This window comes from Drosophila virilis, chromosome 4 (assembly GCF_030788295.1).
Source record: "Drosophila virilis strain 15010-1051.87 chromosome 4, Dvir_AGI_RSII-ME, whole genome shotgun sequence".
NCBI classification, from domain to species: domain Eukaryota; kingdom Metazoa; phylum Arthropoda; class Insecta; order Diptera; family Drosophilidae; genus Drosophila; species Drosophila virilis.
Window position 1 is genome coordinate 15,990,141 of NC_091546.1, and position 16,907 is coordinate 16,007,047.

The window sequence follows — 16,907 nt, forward strand, 5'->3', positions numbered from 1 at the left end:
ACAGCAATCAAGATAAAAGATAAGTTAAATGCCGAGTGGGCAGCCGTTGGGCAGTGGAAGTGGAACTGTAGCTGGTCTTGGTCCTGCGCATCGGATGACTTTGCTGCTGATGCTGATGCTGCTGCTGCTGCTGCTTCTGCTTGTTTGATTTGTCATAAAGTCCTGGACGAGCTGGCAGTTCTCGCTCGCTCTGCGTGCTCTGCGGCTCGCATCAAAGCAAACTTTGAGCTGCCTTCGGTTTTTCGGCTAGTGATTTGGACGCTTGATTGCTTTCACTCATTCTGCCAACCAGGCTGCGACCCATTCCGGGCCACAGTACGTGCAAAGCACCAAAGGACACGCTTCTGCACAGCTATCTCTACGTGTTTGTCTCTGTGTGAGTGTGTGTGGGTATGTGTGTGTGTATGGGTATGCATGTTAATTTCCATCTGCCTGATTGGGGGGGTGTCTCTCGTCTATCTAACGGCCTGTCCGCCCTTCGAGTGCCCCATAACAACACGTTCGGCTCATAATTTGGAGTGAAAATTTTCAATTAAACTTAATTGCATTAAAAGCGAAGGGTTCAATCTGTCGTTATAGTCATTCTCTCTTTTCTACCCTTCAAGTTGTTGTCGTTGGGTTTACTTTTTAACTTGTGCCCTTCCCTTCCCTTCCCTTCCCAGCATTCATTAGTGCCAGCGCTTTTTAGTTGTTGTTGCTTTTTATGGTCTCTGAACTTTTTATGCTGCAATAGGTTTAGCTTTTGTGGGCGTCAAAGGAGCTGAGCGGTTTGATTGGGGTGGGTGGGCGTGACCTGTTTACTGCACTCGTTAAATATAGTCGATTAATTTTTTTGTATTTTATTAATATTACTGTGCAAAGTCAATTTAGTTTTCCTTATTCATAAATAGTAAATAAATTTGAATTCATCTTTGAGTTTTCATTAAAAATTCATTGAACCACATAATTTTGGTTTTTATGGCGAAATAAAAATAAGATGCTTTAATCCATAAAGTCGGATTCAACAGATTTTTTTTTTCAAAGAAAAGTATGATGTAACACCAAAATGTTAAGACTAAGTAATAACAGAGCTACAAATTTATAACGTTAATATATATATTGCCTTTTTGATGAACGAAAACATTCTCTAACTCTCTCAATCAATTTGTTCTCGAATCATGTTAACGTCAATTAAGAGCTATGTTAGAGCTAACATCATTAGATAAGCTTTAACGAAATCATGCCCAGGCACTGTTAAGTGTTTTCCAACCGAATCATGTTAACTCAATTAAAATGTTTTCTTCTATTCAACAGACATATTTAATTACTTATAATTAATGCAGTTTTAATATTGTCTATTGCAATTAAACACTACTTCTAAGCGAAATAATTTATTAAAGCCCATAATAGATCGCTTATGCCATGTTAGTCAAGTTGAGTTATGACCGGCACAAGCTTCCATTATCTATACAATGCAGCATAAAGAAGGCTAAAGCGAAGCACTTATTTGGTCAGCTTTGGAGTAAGCACTTTAGCGCCTACAACACCCCCAGCCAGCCTCATCTCTCCGCCCTGAACACCTCCAGTTTGGAACCACTTTGTTGCCTTCCACTCGATGTGAGCGTCAAACAAACTCTCGGCTTTTTGTTTTGTCTACTCTTTGTGTGTGTCTGCTCGTGTGTGTGTGTGTGTGTGTGTGTAAATTGCAACGCATAAATCTTTGTGACAAACACCCAACAGACACACACGCAACACACACTCGAAAAATACAATAGAAGTGATGCGACAGCCATTTTTCAAAAACAAAACAGTCTGAAAAAAAAAAGAAAGCAAAACAAAACAAGAAGACACGAATTGAACGAATGGGCATATAAAAAACAACTTGCCAAAGCGGAATGAAGCATGCTAAATTTTGCAGAAATGTAAAAAGAGAGAATTACTCCAAAAAAAAAGGGAAGCTGGCAGAACGCATGATTGTCTTAATGGCTTCGACATGTTTGCAAAACGACTGTCAAGCGCAGCCCCATGTCAGGATCTGTTGGGTCTGGAGCCAGGCGTCAAGCGTCTCACATGAAATCACAGTTGGAAAGAGATGGAAATGAAGCATTGTTTCTATGCCCACTGGCTGTGTGTGCATGTGTGTGTGTCTTTTCGATTTCTCGCATTGCTCTTCATAACATGCGTCAGCATTGAATGCGACTGCCACACACTTGAGCTTGTCATATGCCTCCAGCTGCTGCTGCAGCACCTCCTGCCAACTCCTGCCTGCATCACTTTCCATATTGTGTGTGCGCAAATCGCATGGCATGACAGAAAGTCACTCAGTCATGCGGCCGCAGCACTTGATACACTGCCCAAAAAAAGGAAAACTCAAGTCGCATTCGATTGCTCAAAACACACACTTAGCCATGCGCGCCTTTGCTGCGGGGAGGGTATTTTTTTTTTTTTAACTAGGGGCGCCTTGGCTTGCAAATTGAATTTCTCACCTGAGCGCATCGCCCATGTCTGCATGTGTAATTATCGTTATCGATATCGTGTATACGCACAGTTGGCTCCCCTCGACTTGCTTTGGTATGGGGGCTGAGGGTCGCACATTTAACCCTCGTTAAGCAAAATCGAAATTAACGCTTTATGTATTTAGTTCACATGGCAAAAAAGGACACTTTTAAGGTATCGCCGCCGCCGCATCCTCGCTGCCGCCTGATTTTGCCTATGAAGTTATTAAAAGCAAATTAGGGTTGTTCCAACCAGCAAAACGAAACCAAAAACCAGTTTTTAACTGTCCTTGTGAGCTGGGCGGGTGGATGGTTTGCTTAGTTGTCAACGAGGCATTGTTCCCAACTGTCCGCACCACCCACATTTGTCTAAGGGTTGCGTGCCTTTAACGCGTTTTGCTGTCGTTGTCATTGTTGCTGTAGTTTTTGTTGTTTTGCTGCTAACTTAATTGTCAACATGGGAATTTTTAAGCTAAACAACAACTTGCATAGTTTAGCAGATATACGATATGTTTATTCATATATATATATATGTGTGTGTCTGTGTGTGTGTGTGTGTATGTGTGAGTATTGGGTGTTTATGTCTGGGATTTACGAGGCAAAGTTTCAATTATTTTCAGATTTGTTTAATTACGCATGCCCAGCGTCTGCCTACACTCAACTACAAATTGATTTTTAAGTGTGCGACTCGAGCCCTCTCAATCAAGTCTTAATTAAGAACGCGTCTGATGTATCTCATAGTTACCTCAAGTATCTTTTACTGTTGCAAAACTATTTGATATACACTTCCTAGAGCACGGGACTCTCCCTAATCTCGTCTAGTCTCTAAACTTTGTGGAGGCATGTCTACGTATACAAATAGTACAGGTTCCGGTATCCCTTAGCATAAATACCTAGACATTATCATTTTGCCTTCAATAACAAGTCAAATATTATCTATATATTCCCGAGATAAAGACAGATTATAGAGTGCTTACAATTTCTACTGTTCAAATCAGACAGAAGCTGCCGCAGATAAGTTAACAAACGGCGAGGGGCACAAGCTGGGTGTCGTTTATTAGGGGCGTGGCATGCACACCTTTGAAGTGCAACAGCCGCGAGCAAAGTTGAAAAGTGCGCTTGTTAACATTCCTTAATTGCTGTTGTTGTTGTTATATCTGCGCCTCTGTTCATGGCGGGGAGTCGCAGGCAGAGCCAGGCACGACAAGGATGTCGACAAGGACGACAATGACGAGTGCAATTATACAAAAACTACTTAGGCGCGCATCCTGCCTGGCAGGCAAGAAGACGCAGACTCGACTCGACTCGACGCAACTCGACTCGACTCGTCACGACAGGACTCAAAGCGACTCCTTGCTACAGCTGCTGCCTCTGCCAATGGCAAACAGGCAGCGCAACAAAATTGAAAGAAAACTCACTTTCGTGTTGTAAATTTGTAAACATCCTTGAAAAAATAGCTAAAGGCAGACTTGAGAGTTGAATTGTTGCTTGCGTTGACAAGCGAGGACAGCGGGAAAAGGGGCCGCAGGGGGCTTGCAGCTGCTGATGACAGCCGCAATGCAATTTGCAGTGCATCTTTTGATAATGCCCAAGGAATAGGCAAAATAACAAAAAAAAAAGAAAGTAACTGAAGTACTTCGCCAATTACCCATTGGTAACGAGGCTCAGCGCATACTTTGCAGAAACCTATCAGCAGCATTGATGGCCAACAACAACAACAAGAACAACAACAACGTTTGTCATTAAGTCAATAAGCGCATTGTGCTTAAATGTACATAAAAATAAAGCCAAAGTCAAAAGCAAAGCCATGGCCAAAGCGTCAATGTTGCTGGCATGGCGAACTCCGGAGCGGGCTCTCCACGGAAAATGCCATTAAATTTCGCCGAGGCAGGTTCTTTATGCGTGCTCATGTGTTTTGGACGACAACAAAGCCGATTTATGCCCAATTGGATTTGCTGCTAAGAGCCACAATTCATGTTTTTATGACCGGATGCCTATTTAGGGGATTCCCAACGTTGCGAATTGCCGACGCTTTTTTAATAAATATAAAATGTCAAAGCACACAAAGGAGCAAAGCCGAGAAGAAAAGAAAAGGTGTGTTCACACACACACACACACACACACACACGAAGAATGCTTAGCATTGATGGTCCAGCATGTCCTTTTGCGAGAGTTGCCACAACGTTCGGCTTCTGGTCCATTCATAAAGACCATGTCCGTTGTTGTCTTGGGCTGTTATTCATTTGATTTGCTTGTTAAAAAGCTCAAGTTTTATGGCCTTTTCTTTAGGTTTCTTATTTCTTTTCCTTCTGGTCGAAATGTCCAACAAGTTAAGGCCTATCGATTTGCAGCCATTGTTAGTCCGGAGCAGGGGTGTAAGAGTCCTGACAATCTGCTGGCCTGGCATTTCGGGCGCGTTCATCATCGCCTGCTGACATTGATAAATTATGCACACTGCTCAGGGCAACAGCTGAGCACAGCTAAACAGTCCTTTGGCCAGGACTATTCCTCGTATCCCTTTCGTCCGGCAGCAGCAACAAATGGCTAGTCTCAAAAAAAAAGGCTGTTGCTCGCCTTTCGACCTTGCCGTGATTTTCTCTCTGTGTGAGGCTCAAAAGGCAATGAGTTGGCAAAAATTATGACTCGCTGGCCTAAAGTCATAAAAATATGTATCTATTCTAAATATATATGTATCTAAATATACTCTTTGAAGGGTTACAAAATGGGTTTGCGTCTTGGCATTTAAAATTTAAGTGCCCGCGTTTGCTTGTTATTTGCTTGCTATTTTGTGACTGGGCAAGCGGAATAAGTGGTAAATAAAGCGTTTATATTTTGGGTTTGTTAAAGTTGGCTAAAAGAGGCAACATATTGATGGAGTATTTGAGTTCCAATATCCGAATATTAAAGCTGTGTATATAAAATTTAACATTTTGTTAAATTAAAGTTGTATAATTCTGTAGAAATCCTAACATATTATCTTGTCTGTAAATTCAGAATTAAGACCAGAATATTTCAGTGTTTGTCTGGCCCTAAGTGTCTTCTAAGCAGTACGTCTAAATTCAGACCCAACCACAAACTTTTCCTGGCCGTAGCAACTACTTAAGTATTCTTAATGCTGATCGCATTTGCTATTCCACTTAGCTAGCTTAAATAAACAAGAGTCGCTGCAGTTCCGCAATGTTAGGTACTTTTCGGTGCAGCTCAATTTTTGCTCATAAAATCATAACCTAAATTTAACATTTGTGTTTTATTTTTTACTGTGCACTCAGCTGCTGGCGAAAGCCGCTTACGCTAAAGCCCTGCAATTTTCGTACTGAATTGACAACTTTGACATAATTGACTGCAAGCGAAAGAAGCTCGACAAACCAGAGAGAAGCGAGCGAAGAGAGAAGGCGCCAAGGCGAACGCGAAACAAACTGATGTAAAATAAAATCATAACAGCTCATAAACACCGCAAGTCCTTGGCCAGGTCCTTGAAGAGCATCGCGCAAAATGTATACAAAGTTCATATAAAAATTAAAAACCGCACTCTGCTCATAATGAGCTCGTGGAACGGGACGAGTCAAAGGCGACATTTATGTTGCCCGCCAACTCAATCCCGACTATTTTTATAACAATTTTATAAAATGTATTTTATTTTTTATTTTTGCCTCTACTTCGTCTTTCACTTCATCTTCTCCTTCAACTTATATGGCGTAAGCTTTGCTTTTGGCCCTCATCTTCATTAGCACATTAAAATGTCAATGACACTTGGCGCGGGGGCGTTGACGGGTGCCCGGCTCAAGGGTCGAAAGGGTAAACATTTAAAAAATGCGCGAGAAATGCGAACAAGTGCCAAGCGTCGAATCAACAGAACCGGCTCCAGAGCTCCAAAGCTGTCGCAGACGATGACAGCAGCAGCGGCGGCTTCTCGCCAGACGGCCGCTCGGCATTCTTAACCCGGACACGGACGCGGACGCGGACACGGACACTGACAGGACCCCCTAGCCGTCTGGTCACTCAATGCTTTATGATTGCGCTGGCGCCAGGGTTGCCACAAAATGCACAGCCACACAAAAAATATGCGAAAACTTGTCATAAAAAATATGCTCAACACTTGTTTATGTCAGAGTTTGTTGTCTTTAGTCGTTTCACAACACTTAAATGGGTATATTAAATATGAAACGCACTTTGAACTTTATAAAATAGGGTAAGCAATTTGGCAGTTGCTTGAACTGAGCTTATTATACAACATATTTGGCACAATTCATAAAAGAAAGAATTTTATAAGAGTCATAAAAATGAGAGAGTTCTGTTTGAGAGCTTAAGAGCTTGTAAGCAATATCGCCGTTTTAACTTCTGAGGAGAGTATTAACAAAAAGGAATCACTTTTATATTTTTCTTTCCATCGCCAAGCTCTTAGCTCTTAGAGTCTAAGCACGTCGACTTGGTCAGTTATACGATTTTTCAGTTTTTGTATTTATTTCGTTTGTTTTTAAGGCCCGCACTTTAGAGGCACTTTAAACTTTTGATAGTCCCGCTGCGCCTTGGCAGCTGCTTCAGAAAATTTACTAGCGCAATTCATTAGTGGCAATTGGTCGATGTTGTTGTCGTTGTCGTTGTTTCTGCCTGTTTCTGCCCGCAGTGCTAGCTGTTGTTTTTGGCCTAGTTTTGCGCATAATGGCATGAAATATGTTTTCATGTGGCAAACGCTCACACACAAAGGCTCAGCGGGTAATCATGTCAAGCTGCGCCAGGATTAGCCCAACAGGAACACGAATTGCTGTTGATAGGCATTGTCGTTGTGTTATTGTTTGTTATTGTTGTTGTTTCTGTTGTTGTTGCTGTTGTTGTTGTTGTTGAGCAAAAACGAGAAATCACTTAATTAACTTAATCAAAATATTGCCATTATTTCGGGCGCTGAAAGGCATCAGCATAATTGAGCTCAGAGTCCTGCATGTCCTATGCAGCATATTTCATTGTTTGTTCACACACACACACACTCGTATATTAAAGGATACGGTAGATAAATAAATAAATGTGTCTATCCCTAATGATTTGTTTGTTCAAGAACATGTGTGTATACACATTTATGTGTCTTTTCCCGTCTGTTTATGCTATGTGCATTATGACAGGCATCGAATTGATGAAGAAATTAATTAAAATGTTGCGCCTTTCTCCAATTTGAAATCGCTCACAAAGGCAAATTGCACTCAAACGCCAGTTGCCTTCCGCAAAAGTTTCAGCGTGAATTCAGCAAAGTACCGACTAACATGCGACTAAATGAAATGGATTTCACTACGATTGCATTAAATAATTCAATGAACCGAAATTATTTTAATTGACTTCAGTTTTGAGTGTCAATTCAATTAAAACAAACCCTATAAGGCAAAACTTATATTTCTTAAGCATTTAATCTGAGGAAGATATCAGGAATTTTGATTTAAATTTTAATCGGATTCTAATATAAAATATGTTTAATAAAATATCTGAGAACATAACTAATTAATTACTTATATATTCACGTTCATATTCGACAGGCTAAGCAATTGAATAAAACATTTGATTATTCATTAAATTTACTTATCTATTTATAAAGCTAATAAGCTGCTTAAGTTGCATTCAATGGACTTCCGCAAAATGTTCGCAAATTCATTTAACGCTCGAATACATTTTATATATAAGTTCGCAACAATTTCACATTTCGTCTCAATTAACTAGAAAACAAAAGGATAACTGGTACCAAATACTTTTAGGGCTTATTAACCAAAAAACAACCCAAAATAAAATATAACAAAGAAATGCCAGAAAAGAACAAGAAGCAAACAACCTGCCTTTCTTTGTGGGCCTAAAACCCTATTAGGACCCGGTCTTTAAGGCCCATATAAAATAATTTTAGGCCTTTTTTAAAGTAATTTAACGCAACATAGCACAGAGTCATACACACACACAAGCCATTTATTGGGGGTTAGAGATAGCTGTCTGCGGCACATTGATACCGACGGGTTGAACGAAGGGGGTTCTGGCAACATTTCATGCCACTTATCAAAGGCAACAATTTAGGTTAAATACTCATTAATATTCCGGTCTGCGAAAGTTTTTGCCAAATAAATTTATGCCCGACGCTTTGGCCGCAAGGCACAAGATGAAAAAACAACAACAAATATATAAATGCACGAAGGGAGTAAATCACACACACACACACACACGCATAGACACACACGCACAGAAATTAATTTGGCCAACAGGGCGTATGTGTGCCCTGACTCTGCCTTTGCCTTTGCCGTAGCCTACTTTTTCGTGGCGCCCCCTAAAGAACAAGAGCCAACTGGAACTGGAACTGGAACTAGAACTGAGTTCAGCATGCAATGAAAATGATAATTGGCCCAATGGCTGCTTCCGCCAAATGAATAATTTATAAATTAAGCGCAAGAAAATGCGAACAAGCCAAAAACTTTTGCACAACAAACGGGAAAATAAATAAATAAAAAAGCAAATATAAAAATAAAAATAAAAAGAATGAAGCTTACAACTTGGCGGCGCACTAAAGTTGGGACAAAATAAAAAAAAAAAAACAGAGTATTTAATTTGTTTTATTTGATGTTGCAGCCGTGCGAGTTGCTGCCACTAAAATGCCAATAAATTTGCCAATGCTGGCCGAAACAACAATTTATTGCATACTTCTGAGCGCAGGCCTGTGCACGTGTGTGTGTGTGTGTGTATGTCTGTGCTTTTAACTGGGATTTATTTATTTACTGCTCCGTGGCGAATTTTTCGGTGCGCTGATAAAAATTTTGACATGCCAAACGAGTCGAGCTGCCCAACAAAATGACAGGATATTATTCAATTGAATTCGTTTACATGCCCGAAACTACAAAATAATAAAAGGCCGAACCCGAAATATAACAATAAAAGCCGTGCTCGACTAGCAGATACGCTGTAAGTAGAATGAAAATATTTAAAAGCGCCCTACAATTAGCTGTTGTTCTGTGGAAGTCGAACTATTAAAGCTCTCTTAAAAAATATATACTTCACGAGTACAGGGTATGGATTCTTTTTGCATTTATCTGATTGCATTAAATGTGCGGTAAAGCGTTTGTGTTTTATGTCGCTTCGTTTCCGTTTTGTGCAGTTCGGTTCGCTCCATTTCGGAGGGTCATATTTACATGCGCCTCTCATTGCTTTCGGGTAGAGTACAAGAGTTCTATATGTATACATTTTGGGGCTTATTAAATGCGCATATTTTATGCAAGAGCCAACAGAAAAAGAGATACGAGACCAACAAGAAACTCATTCATAATTTGGTTTGCCCTCGGGCTCTAACTCTGGCCCTGACTCTGACTTTCGCTCTGGCTGGTTGCTGCTTTCTTGGCCGCATTTCATTTATGTATATATATAAGTATTTTTTCCTTTTGCCTAATTTGTTTGAGTTGTTAGGCAGCGAGTGGACTAACGGGGGCTAGCGGAGGGCAAGGCAGCGCAAGACAACTGAGAGCGGAAATTATTTTGTGGTGGGCAAAAGTTTTTCGTATGAAAACCAAGCAAATAAGTTTATTTGAGCACGAGTAAATGAATGTTAAACGAAACTTAACTAAGATACATTTACTCTAAGCAAAAAGACAGTTAATCAATACATTAGCTCATAACTTGGCCAAAACTTAAACACTTTTCCAATTACTATGCGCAAATTAATATAACTGCTTATTAGCTCTAATCTTAACTTACGATCTTGAAATTATTATCAGAAAGTCATATAGAAAATTGGAAACTAGATATTATACGAATATATATAATTATAATTTAAAGAATTTTCATATAATATATTAACCGGATGCAGCCGAAATCTTAAGAATGATATTGCCTTACCCAAACTGAGCTCCAATTTGAGCCATTTATATATTTTTAAAATGATAAGTCTTAAAATGGAATACTCTAAAGGAAAACTCAGCCACAAAGCATAAATAGCTTGGGCCCCAACAATCGGCTATAACTGACCATTTTTGAGATCAAATTTAGCCCGCGATTTCTGTATGAAAATATTCTAGACCTGCAATATTTTCAGTAGAACAGGCAGCTATGCATTTAAGTTGTCAATATATACGACCAAAACGAAGTATGTGTAAAACGGAGTTTAGGCATCGAATCTACGTGCAGGGAATTATTTCAAACTGTAAACCGTATTAGCGACTTTTCTTTGGGCCCGCATTAGAGCGCACTAGAAACAATAAATAAAACTCCGCTGTTTTCCTTGAAAATCTCAAACAATAGTTCACAATCTTGTTATAGAAATCCATATGCTGTTGGCAATGCTTCAGAAAACATTCGACTGTTGGCACTTGGCAACACCTTACGCCTTTCAGCAGCAAAACCAACATCAATCATACAAATAAAAAAATCCTGTGTGCATTTGAAAAGTTTCTTTTTTGGATTGTGCTGCAAAACTTTTACCACAAATGCGACAAGTGGAAAACACACACACACACACACACACACACTTTGGGGCCAGTCGCTCTGTTACCTCAGCTAAATGCACCTCATTACTGTGCCACACACACACACACACACACTGAGGCACACACGCACACACTCAAAGAGCCACACATTAGTGTATATATAATAAATACTCATATAACGTCGAGCTACCAGGCATTTTCTATGGCATATTTGCAATTGCAGCAGCAGCACTTGAACAAATGCGAGAAACTGCACTTCAGCAGCTGCTGCTGCTGCACAAACAGAATGGGCAAGCAAACACACATACCCACACACACACACACACACACACACACACACACACACACACACACACACTTATAACACACAAAACACACACATAAAGCACACACACACAGACACAGTTGTAGAAGGAGTCCAAACATGGTCTTACCTTGTGCATACGTCCACTTCAGCAGGAAAACGATGAATACGAAACGTAAATCCATTTTACAATTTTTTACAGTATTTCGACTTGAGATAAAATGGCTAAAAAAGCGTTGCAAAAGCATTTATTTGCTTGCCACACACACACACACAGGCACACCTACACACGCACACCACATGCACAAAAGGATCGCCAAGGATGTGCAGCTGCTGTGAGGTTGTTTTTTATTATTTTTTTTTTATCAGTATTCGTATTCAATTTTTTATTGCGAGTTTCAGATGCAACTTTTGGCTAGGTCGCCGGCTTTTACTAGGTGCTCAGTTTGCCCAGCATTTCACACAGACACACACATTGCGCTTGCCGCTGGCAAGAAAGCAGGCACTTTGCCTAAATGCTTCCGCTTCCGTTTGCTTTTGCGTTTCCGTTTGCCACCAAAATCTTGCGGCGCATCAGCGTCGTGGCTGCGGCTGCCACCTGGTGGCCACTTGAGTTTCGCATGTTGGCGATGCCTCGCAAATTAATTCAATTCAAATACACGGCACACTCGACGTGCAACACGTTTTCCGTAACCGGCAGCCAAAACTTTGCCAAATTGTTTGTTTATGTTTTTCTTTCCTTTTTGTTTTTTTTTTTTTTTTTCTTTTCTTGTTGTTGTTGTTTCTATTAGATGCCGCTGCGTCTGCGACTGTGGCAAGTGGCAATGTGGCAGTGATTGAACGCGTGGCTCGCTCCAAACCGTTAACCGTTGGCGGCAGTAACCAAAACTCAACTGAATGCCAACGGGCCAACAGTTAACAGTTATGCCTGCCTACCCCCAGCAGCAACCAGCCCCAGACCCCGTCTCTTCCGAGAGTGGTGAGTTTTTCGTCGGGTTCGTAACTTCGTTGTTTTTGCTTCGTGCGCCTTGAAAATTCGGAGTACGAGCGAAATTCCGGCGTGCAGCACACAAATCAGCTGTTCGTAAGCTTAGCTCCAAGCTCAACAGTGATTCGAGTGCTTAAATTAAATTAAATAAACTTAAAATATTCTAGAAAATTTGAAAAAAATAAATGCAGTTTTTTAATTCGTTTTTTTCTGTTTTCCAGTATTTTCTTAAAATTTCTGATCAGTCTCAATCTTTAAATATCTTTTTTTTTTATCATTAGCATAAAGTCCTCTTTTATTGTTAACTGCCGCGTTTCGTTTTGTTTATTATCAACAGCTTCGCAGCATAAACAACATTTGTTGCTGAATTCAGCCGGCGTTCAAGAAATTGTTGAGTCTGCGCATTGCCTAAAAGAGTTTCACAATTTTTCGGAGCTCTTCAAATTCCGGTGCTCGCAGCGCTTACAAATTCAGCTGAGCGAATTCTGCTCACTGGGAGAATGTTGAGAGTTTTGGACAAAGTAACGAGTGGAATTTTTGAAATATGCGGGTGAAAAAGCCGTTAGATGCCAATGCATGTTTTGGAAAATATTGAAATAACTGAAGCTGTTGGAACAACTAGCCCTTGCAATTTACCATAAGAAAAAAAAACTGTCGAGGAAAAAGAGTTTTGAAAGATAACTTAATTTAAATACATATAAAATAATTAATAAGTAGTTTAATACATAATTCTTTGAAATAAATTGTAAATATATATATATATTAAAAACTCGAACTCATTTGATCAAAATATAATTGTCGATAAGCAGATTTAAAGTAAAAACAATAAATATTATATAAAGACCCTAAGACTAAACTGCTTATAATAATAAATAAAAACAACTCTATATTTAAAACAATTTTAAAATAAAAATCTTAAAGAAAAATTGTTTACATTAAAAACTAAAAATTGAAGTAAAAAAACAAATAAAAATGTAAATGGTGCTGGCATAATCCATATAAACTAACAGACTAATATCAATAATATAAATAAAATAATTAATAAAAGTAAAAGGAATGACAATAAAAACCAAAATTAATTATTTTCTGAGTTATAAGTTCCTTCTCTAAAATTATCTGAATTTCGCTTTTTTCGCACTTTATACTCTCATGAATAGCTCCTTCATTTCATGAACCCCACATGGTTGGCCCAGTTAATTGGAAACTAATGTCATTTCCATTATGTCATGCACAAGCACCACAATCAAAATTAGCCCCAGTGGCTTGTGGTTGCGATTTAAATCCCCTTCAACCACAGTCAAGCAGCTAATCAGAATTCTCTCGCCCTCTCTCTCACCCTGCCGCCCAAGCACACCCCCCTTCTCATGGTCTGGGCATCAGCCTGCAGCTACATAAACAACAATTAAAACGTTACAAATTGCACGTACAAACATCCTTCAAAGAGCCCCATGAACTATGCACATTTCTCAGGATTTTCTTTTCTTTCATTTTACGTTTTTGCTCCCTCTCGTCTATTTTCTTCAATTATTTCCGATTATTGCAGGTAGAAACTTCAAATCCACATTAATTGCTATTTTACCAAGCCGGCGGCCCCTCATCTACACCCTGTTCAATGACTTTAAAGTCCTGCCAAGAAAAATAACAACCTGAGGTCGGGAACTGATTTTCCATTCGCTCCTTCCTTTTTTTTTATGCTGCACAGCTTTTGCTTTCCTTTAACTGGGGCTTGGGGTGCAAAAGCGAAAAGATAGAGAAAAATTATAGTAGACGACCCAGTTAAGTAAGTTTCACACAAGACTGCGGGTGGAGCAGGGGCGAAGGGGGCCGTGCGGATTGCAGGGGGTGGCTTGGATGAGAAACTGCAATCGAAGGACGTTGACTGAATGATAAATTACACTTGACAATGGCCAGTGGCAACATGTGAGTGTGTGTGTGTGTGTGTGTGTGCCCGCTGCTGCTGTTACAGAGTCCGATGTATACCGTGTCCTGTCGGCAGGACTCAACAACTTGGTCAGAGCCTTGGTCTTGGCGTGTGCTTCTCGCCCTGTCATAAGTTTACTTTTAATACAAAAGTTTTTCCCACTGCTGAAAAGTGATCACAATGATAATTACACAAGCGTAACAGTAGGTGGCCGCGGCAGGGCGGGGCGGGAGACTGCGTGGCCGCGGGTTAGGGTAGCTAAACACCACCAAGATTTATGTGGTGGCATGTGGTCAGATAAGCAGAAGCAGAAGCATAAGCAGCAGGCCAGCCCAAAAGGACTTTATGCACAGAAAACTGAAGTACGGAGGCGGCGGCGCGTCGTCGAGTGTCGAGTGTGTTTTTGTCAGCTGAACAGGGGACCGGCTGTGGGGATAGCGGGGGTGGAGGCGTATTACTCGGGCTGGGGTAATTATGATGGCTGCTGCTGGCTTCTGTGGCCTGAGCCAAACGCCCATGCCTTAGCCCAGTTTTTACTCATTAAGGATATCCGTGCAGGAAAACAATGCCAAACTCGAAACTTGGCTGCGAGACACAAAAGCCGTTACAATATTACCGCAGCCAAACACAAGAGGGCAAGGCACACCCACACAATCGCACACACACAAACACACTTTCACACACATAGCCGCAATTTGCAACGCCTCCATTTCATGGAGCCTGGCTTTTAATGCATTTAGTGGCTGCGGTTTTTGCGCTCACTGTGTTTGCTCTTTGGCGCGCCAGAACAACAAAGCAGCAGCAGCACCAGCAACAGCAGCCACTATAACAACAACAGCAACACGCACACACACACACACACGCAGATACACATAAACAAAAACAATACAAATTTATTTTTGCAACCAAGTGCCCGCTGCAGCCCCTCATCCAGGGGCTGCACTCACAGACTTCGTGCGCACAGCCGGCGGCACAGAACTTGAGCACTGCACGGAAGTTCCGGATTCGCAATTCACCCCACGGCCTAAAACTTGCTCTGCGGGCCATCAGAAGTTGCCCGGGGTGTGAGGGGAGAGGGGTGCGGGCGACACAAGATGCTTGTGCAGTGTGCACTGGGGGCCACGGGCAACCGGTATCCCAGAGCGGACTTTGCCCAAAAAAGTGTTAATTCGTTTGCTTTGCTTCACTATTTATTTTTATTATCATTTTTTTTTTTTTGTTGTTCTCATAATTTTATTTTATTCTTTTTGGGGGTTTTTCTGAATTAAAAGTTGGCATTCAAATTAAGTAGAGCCGGGCTGTGTAAATTATGCAAAACTTGTAAGTTTCTTGATAAACAAAATTAAAACTACACGAATTGCGAAGTATACAATTTTTTATATGAAACAGCAACAAGTTTTGATGAGATTCTCGGAAGCATTTTTTTTTTTTCGTTCAAGAGCATTTAAGTGAAGTATCGAGCTAAGCCGAAGGCAACGTCAAGACTTGGCGCCAAAAAAATCTTTGTTTTGCCTTAAATATTTAATCCATTTTATTATACACTATAATGTGCCCTAATATTTACTTATTGTACCTAAAAAATGTTTTTAAAACTAATTTTAATCATGTAACCTTTTCTATAAAAGCCTTGTCAACATATTAATATTGGTCAATATTTATATATCAGAATAATTGTTATGTTATAAATTCATGTCAGTCGATTTCGGTGCCCACATTTAATTGAAATATTTTGAAAATTTGTCTAAATGAGAATAAATCACTGTTTGATTGTATGTGTGTTATTTTACAATATGTGAATATACATACGAAAGAAAATACGAAAAGCAGATATCAATGAAATTGATATAGATCTCTTGTAAAATAAAAGGAATTTTATGCCAAGCGCTTGCTGATATTATTATTAGGATTAAGAATAAACAAAGATTTATCACAAATGTATTGCTTTCGCTCAAAGACATGATAAATAGTATTTGAGAAAACTACTCAAAAGTACTTATAACTCCAATGCAAATACTTAAAACACACTCACTCACACACATACACACACACACAGCTGCAAGTCAATGACAGCTACAAGGAAAACAAACAAAAGCTTTTCCACAGTTGCAGAGAAAAACTCTTGAACTTTGAGTGTGATTGATTGCAACTGAATGTAATTGAATAGCCGCAACTTGAAGAATGCGCAAAAAAGCGAAAGTTTTCACTTTCAGACGGATGGACGTGGGGAGAAGAAAAAACAACTTTCCGTCCAGACAGCTAGCAGACAGCAGAGCTGTCATTGTGCAGGAAAAGCGGAAAAGCATAAATAGCAGCGAAGCGAATGCAAATGTGAATTCAATCTGGCATTAAAAATGCAACGATGTGCGCTCATAAAAGCGACTGAGACAATGCTGCGAATCATAAAAGCCCAAATTGCCAGACATAAAGAAAGACCATGGCTGAAGGATACAATTGTATCTTGAGGGTTGCTTAGCCCGTCAGCCACTTAACTGCAACAAATCGTCAAATAAGTGGAAAATATTGCAGGCCACAAATTGCTACATTTCTCTGCCCATCTTATCTGGCGAGCTGCAGCACAGGCTGGGAGCTGGGAGCTGGGAGCATAGGGTGAGAGTAGAAACCAATTCCGATGACCTCTTTAAATATTAATACGACGTCTTCTGATTGCACTGGGAATTGTGATTGACTTTTTAGACCTCGAAATCAGCGTACAACATGCGACCCTTGCAGCTCACACACACACCCTTGAACTACATCCCCCCGCTGATAACACACGCTAAATACAACA

The 16,907-nt window shown here is 40.2% G+C and overlaps 1 protein-coding gene across 3 annotated transcripts in view; it reads right to left on the bottom strand.

Annotated features, from left to right (window-relative positions):
• The window catches only part of robo3 (roundabout 3), a 51,982-nt gene extending 39,881 nt beyond the window's left edge, over positions 1–12,101 (bottom strand). The window contains exon 1 of one of the 3 annotated variants that reach the window (XM_070208850.1): positions 11,341–12,101. In XM_070208850.1, coding sequence (XP_070064951.1) covers positions 11,341–11,458 — 118 coding nt within the window. In that variant the 5' untranslated portion in view covers positions 11,459–12,101. The remainder of the gene's footprint in view (positions 1–11,340) is intronic. The other 2 variants (XM_002051673.4, XM_032438199.2) reach the window with 2 other exon arrangements.
• Positions 12,102–16,907: the final 4,806 nt, after the last annotated feature.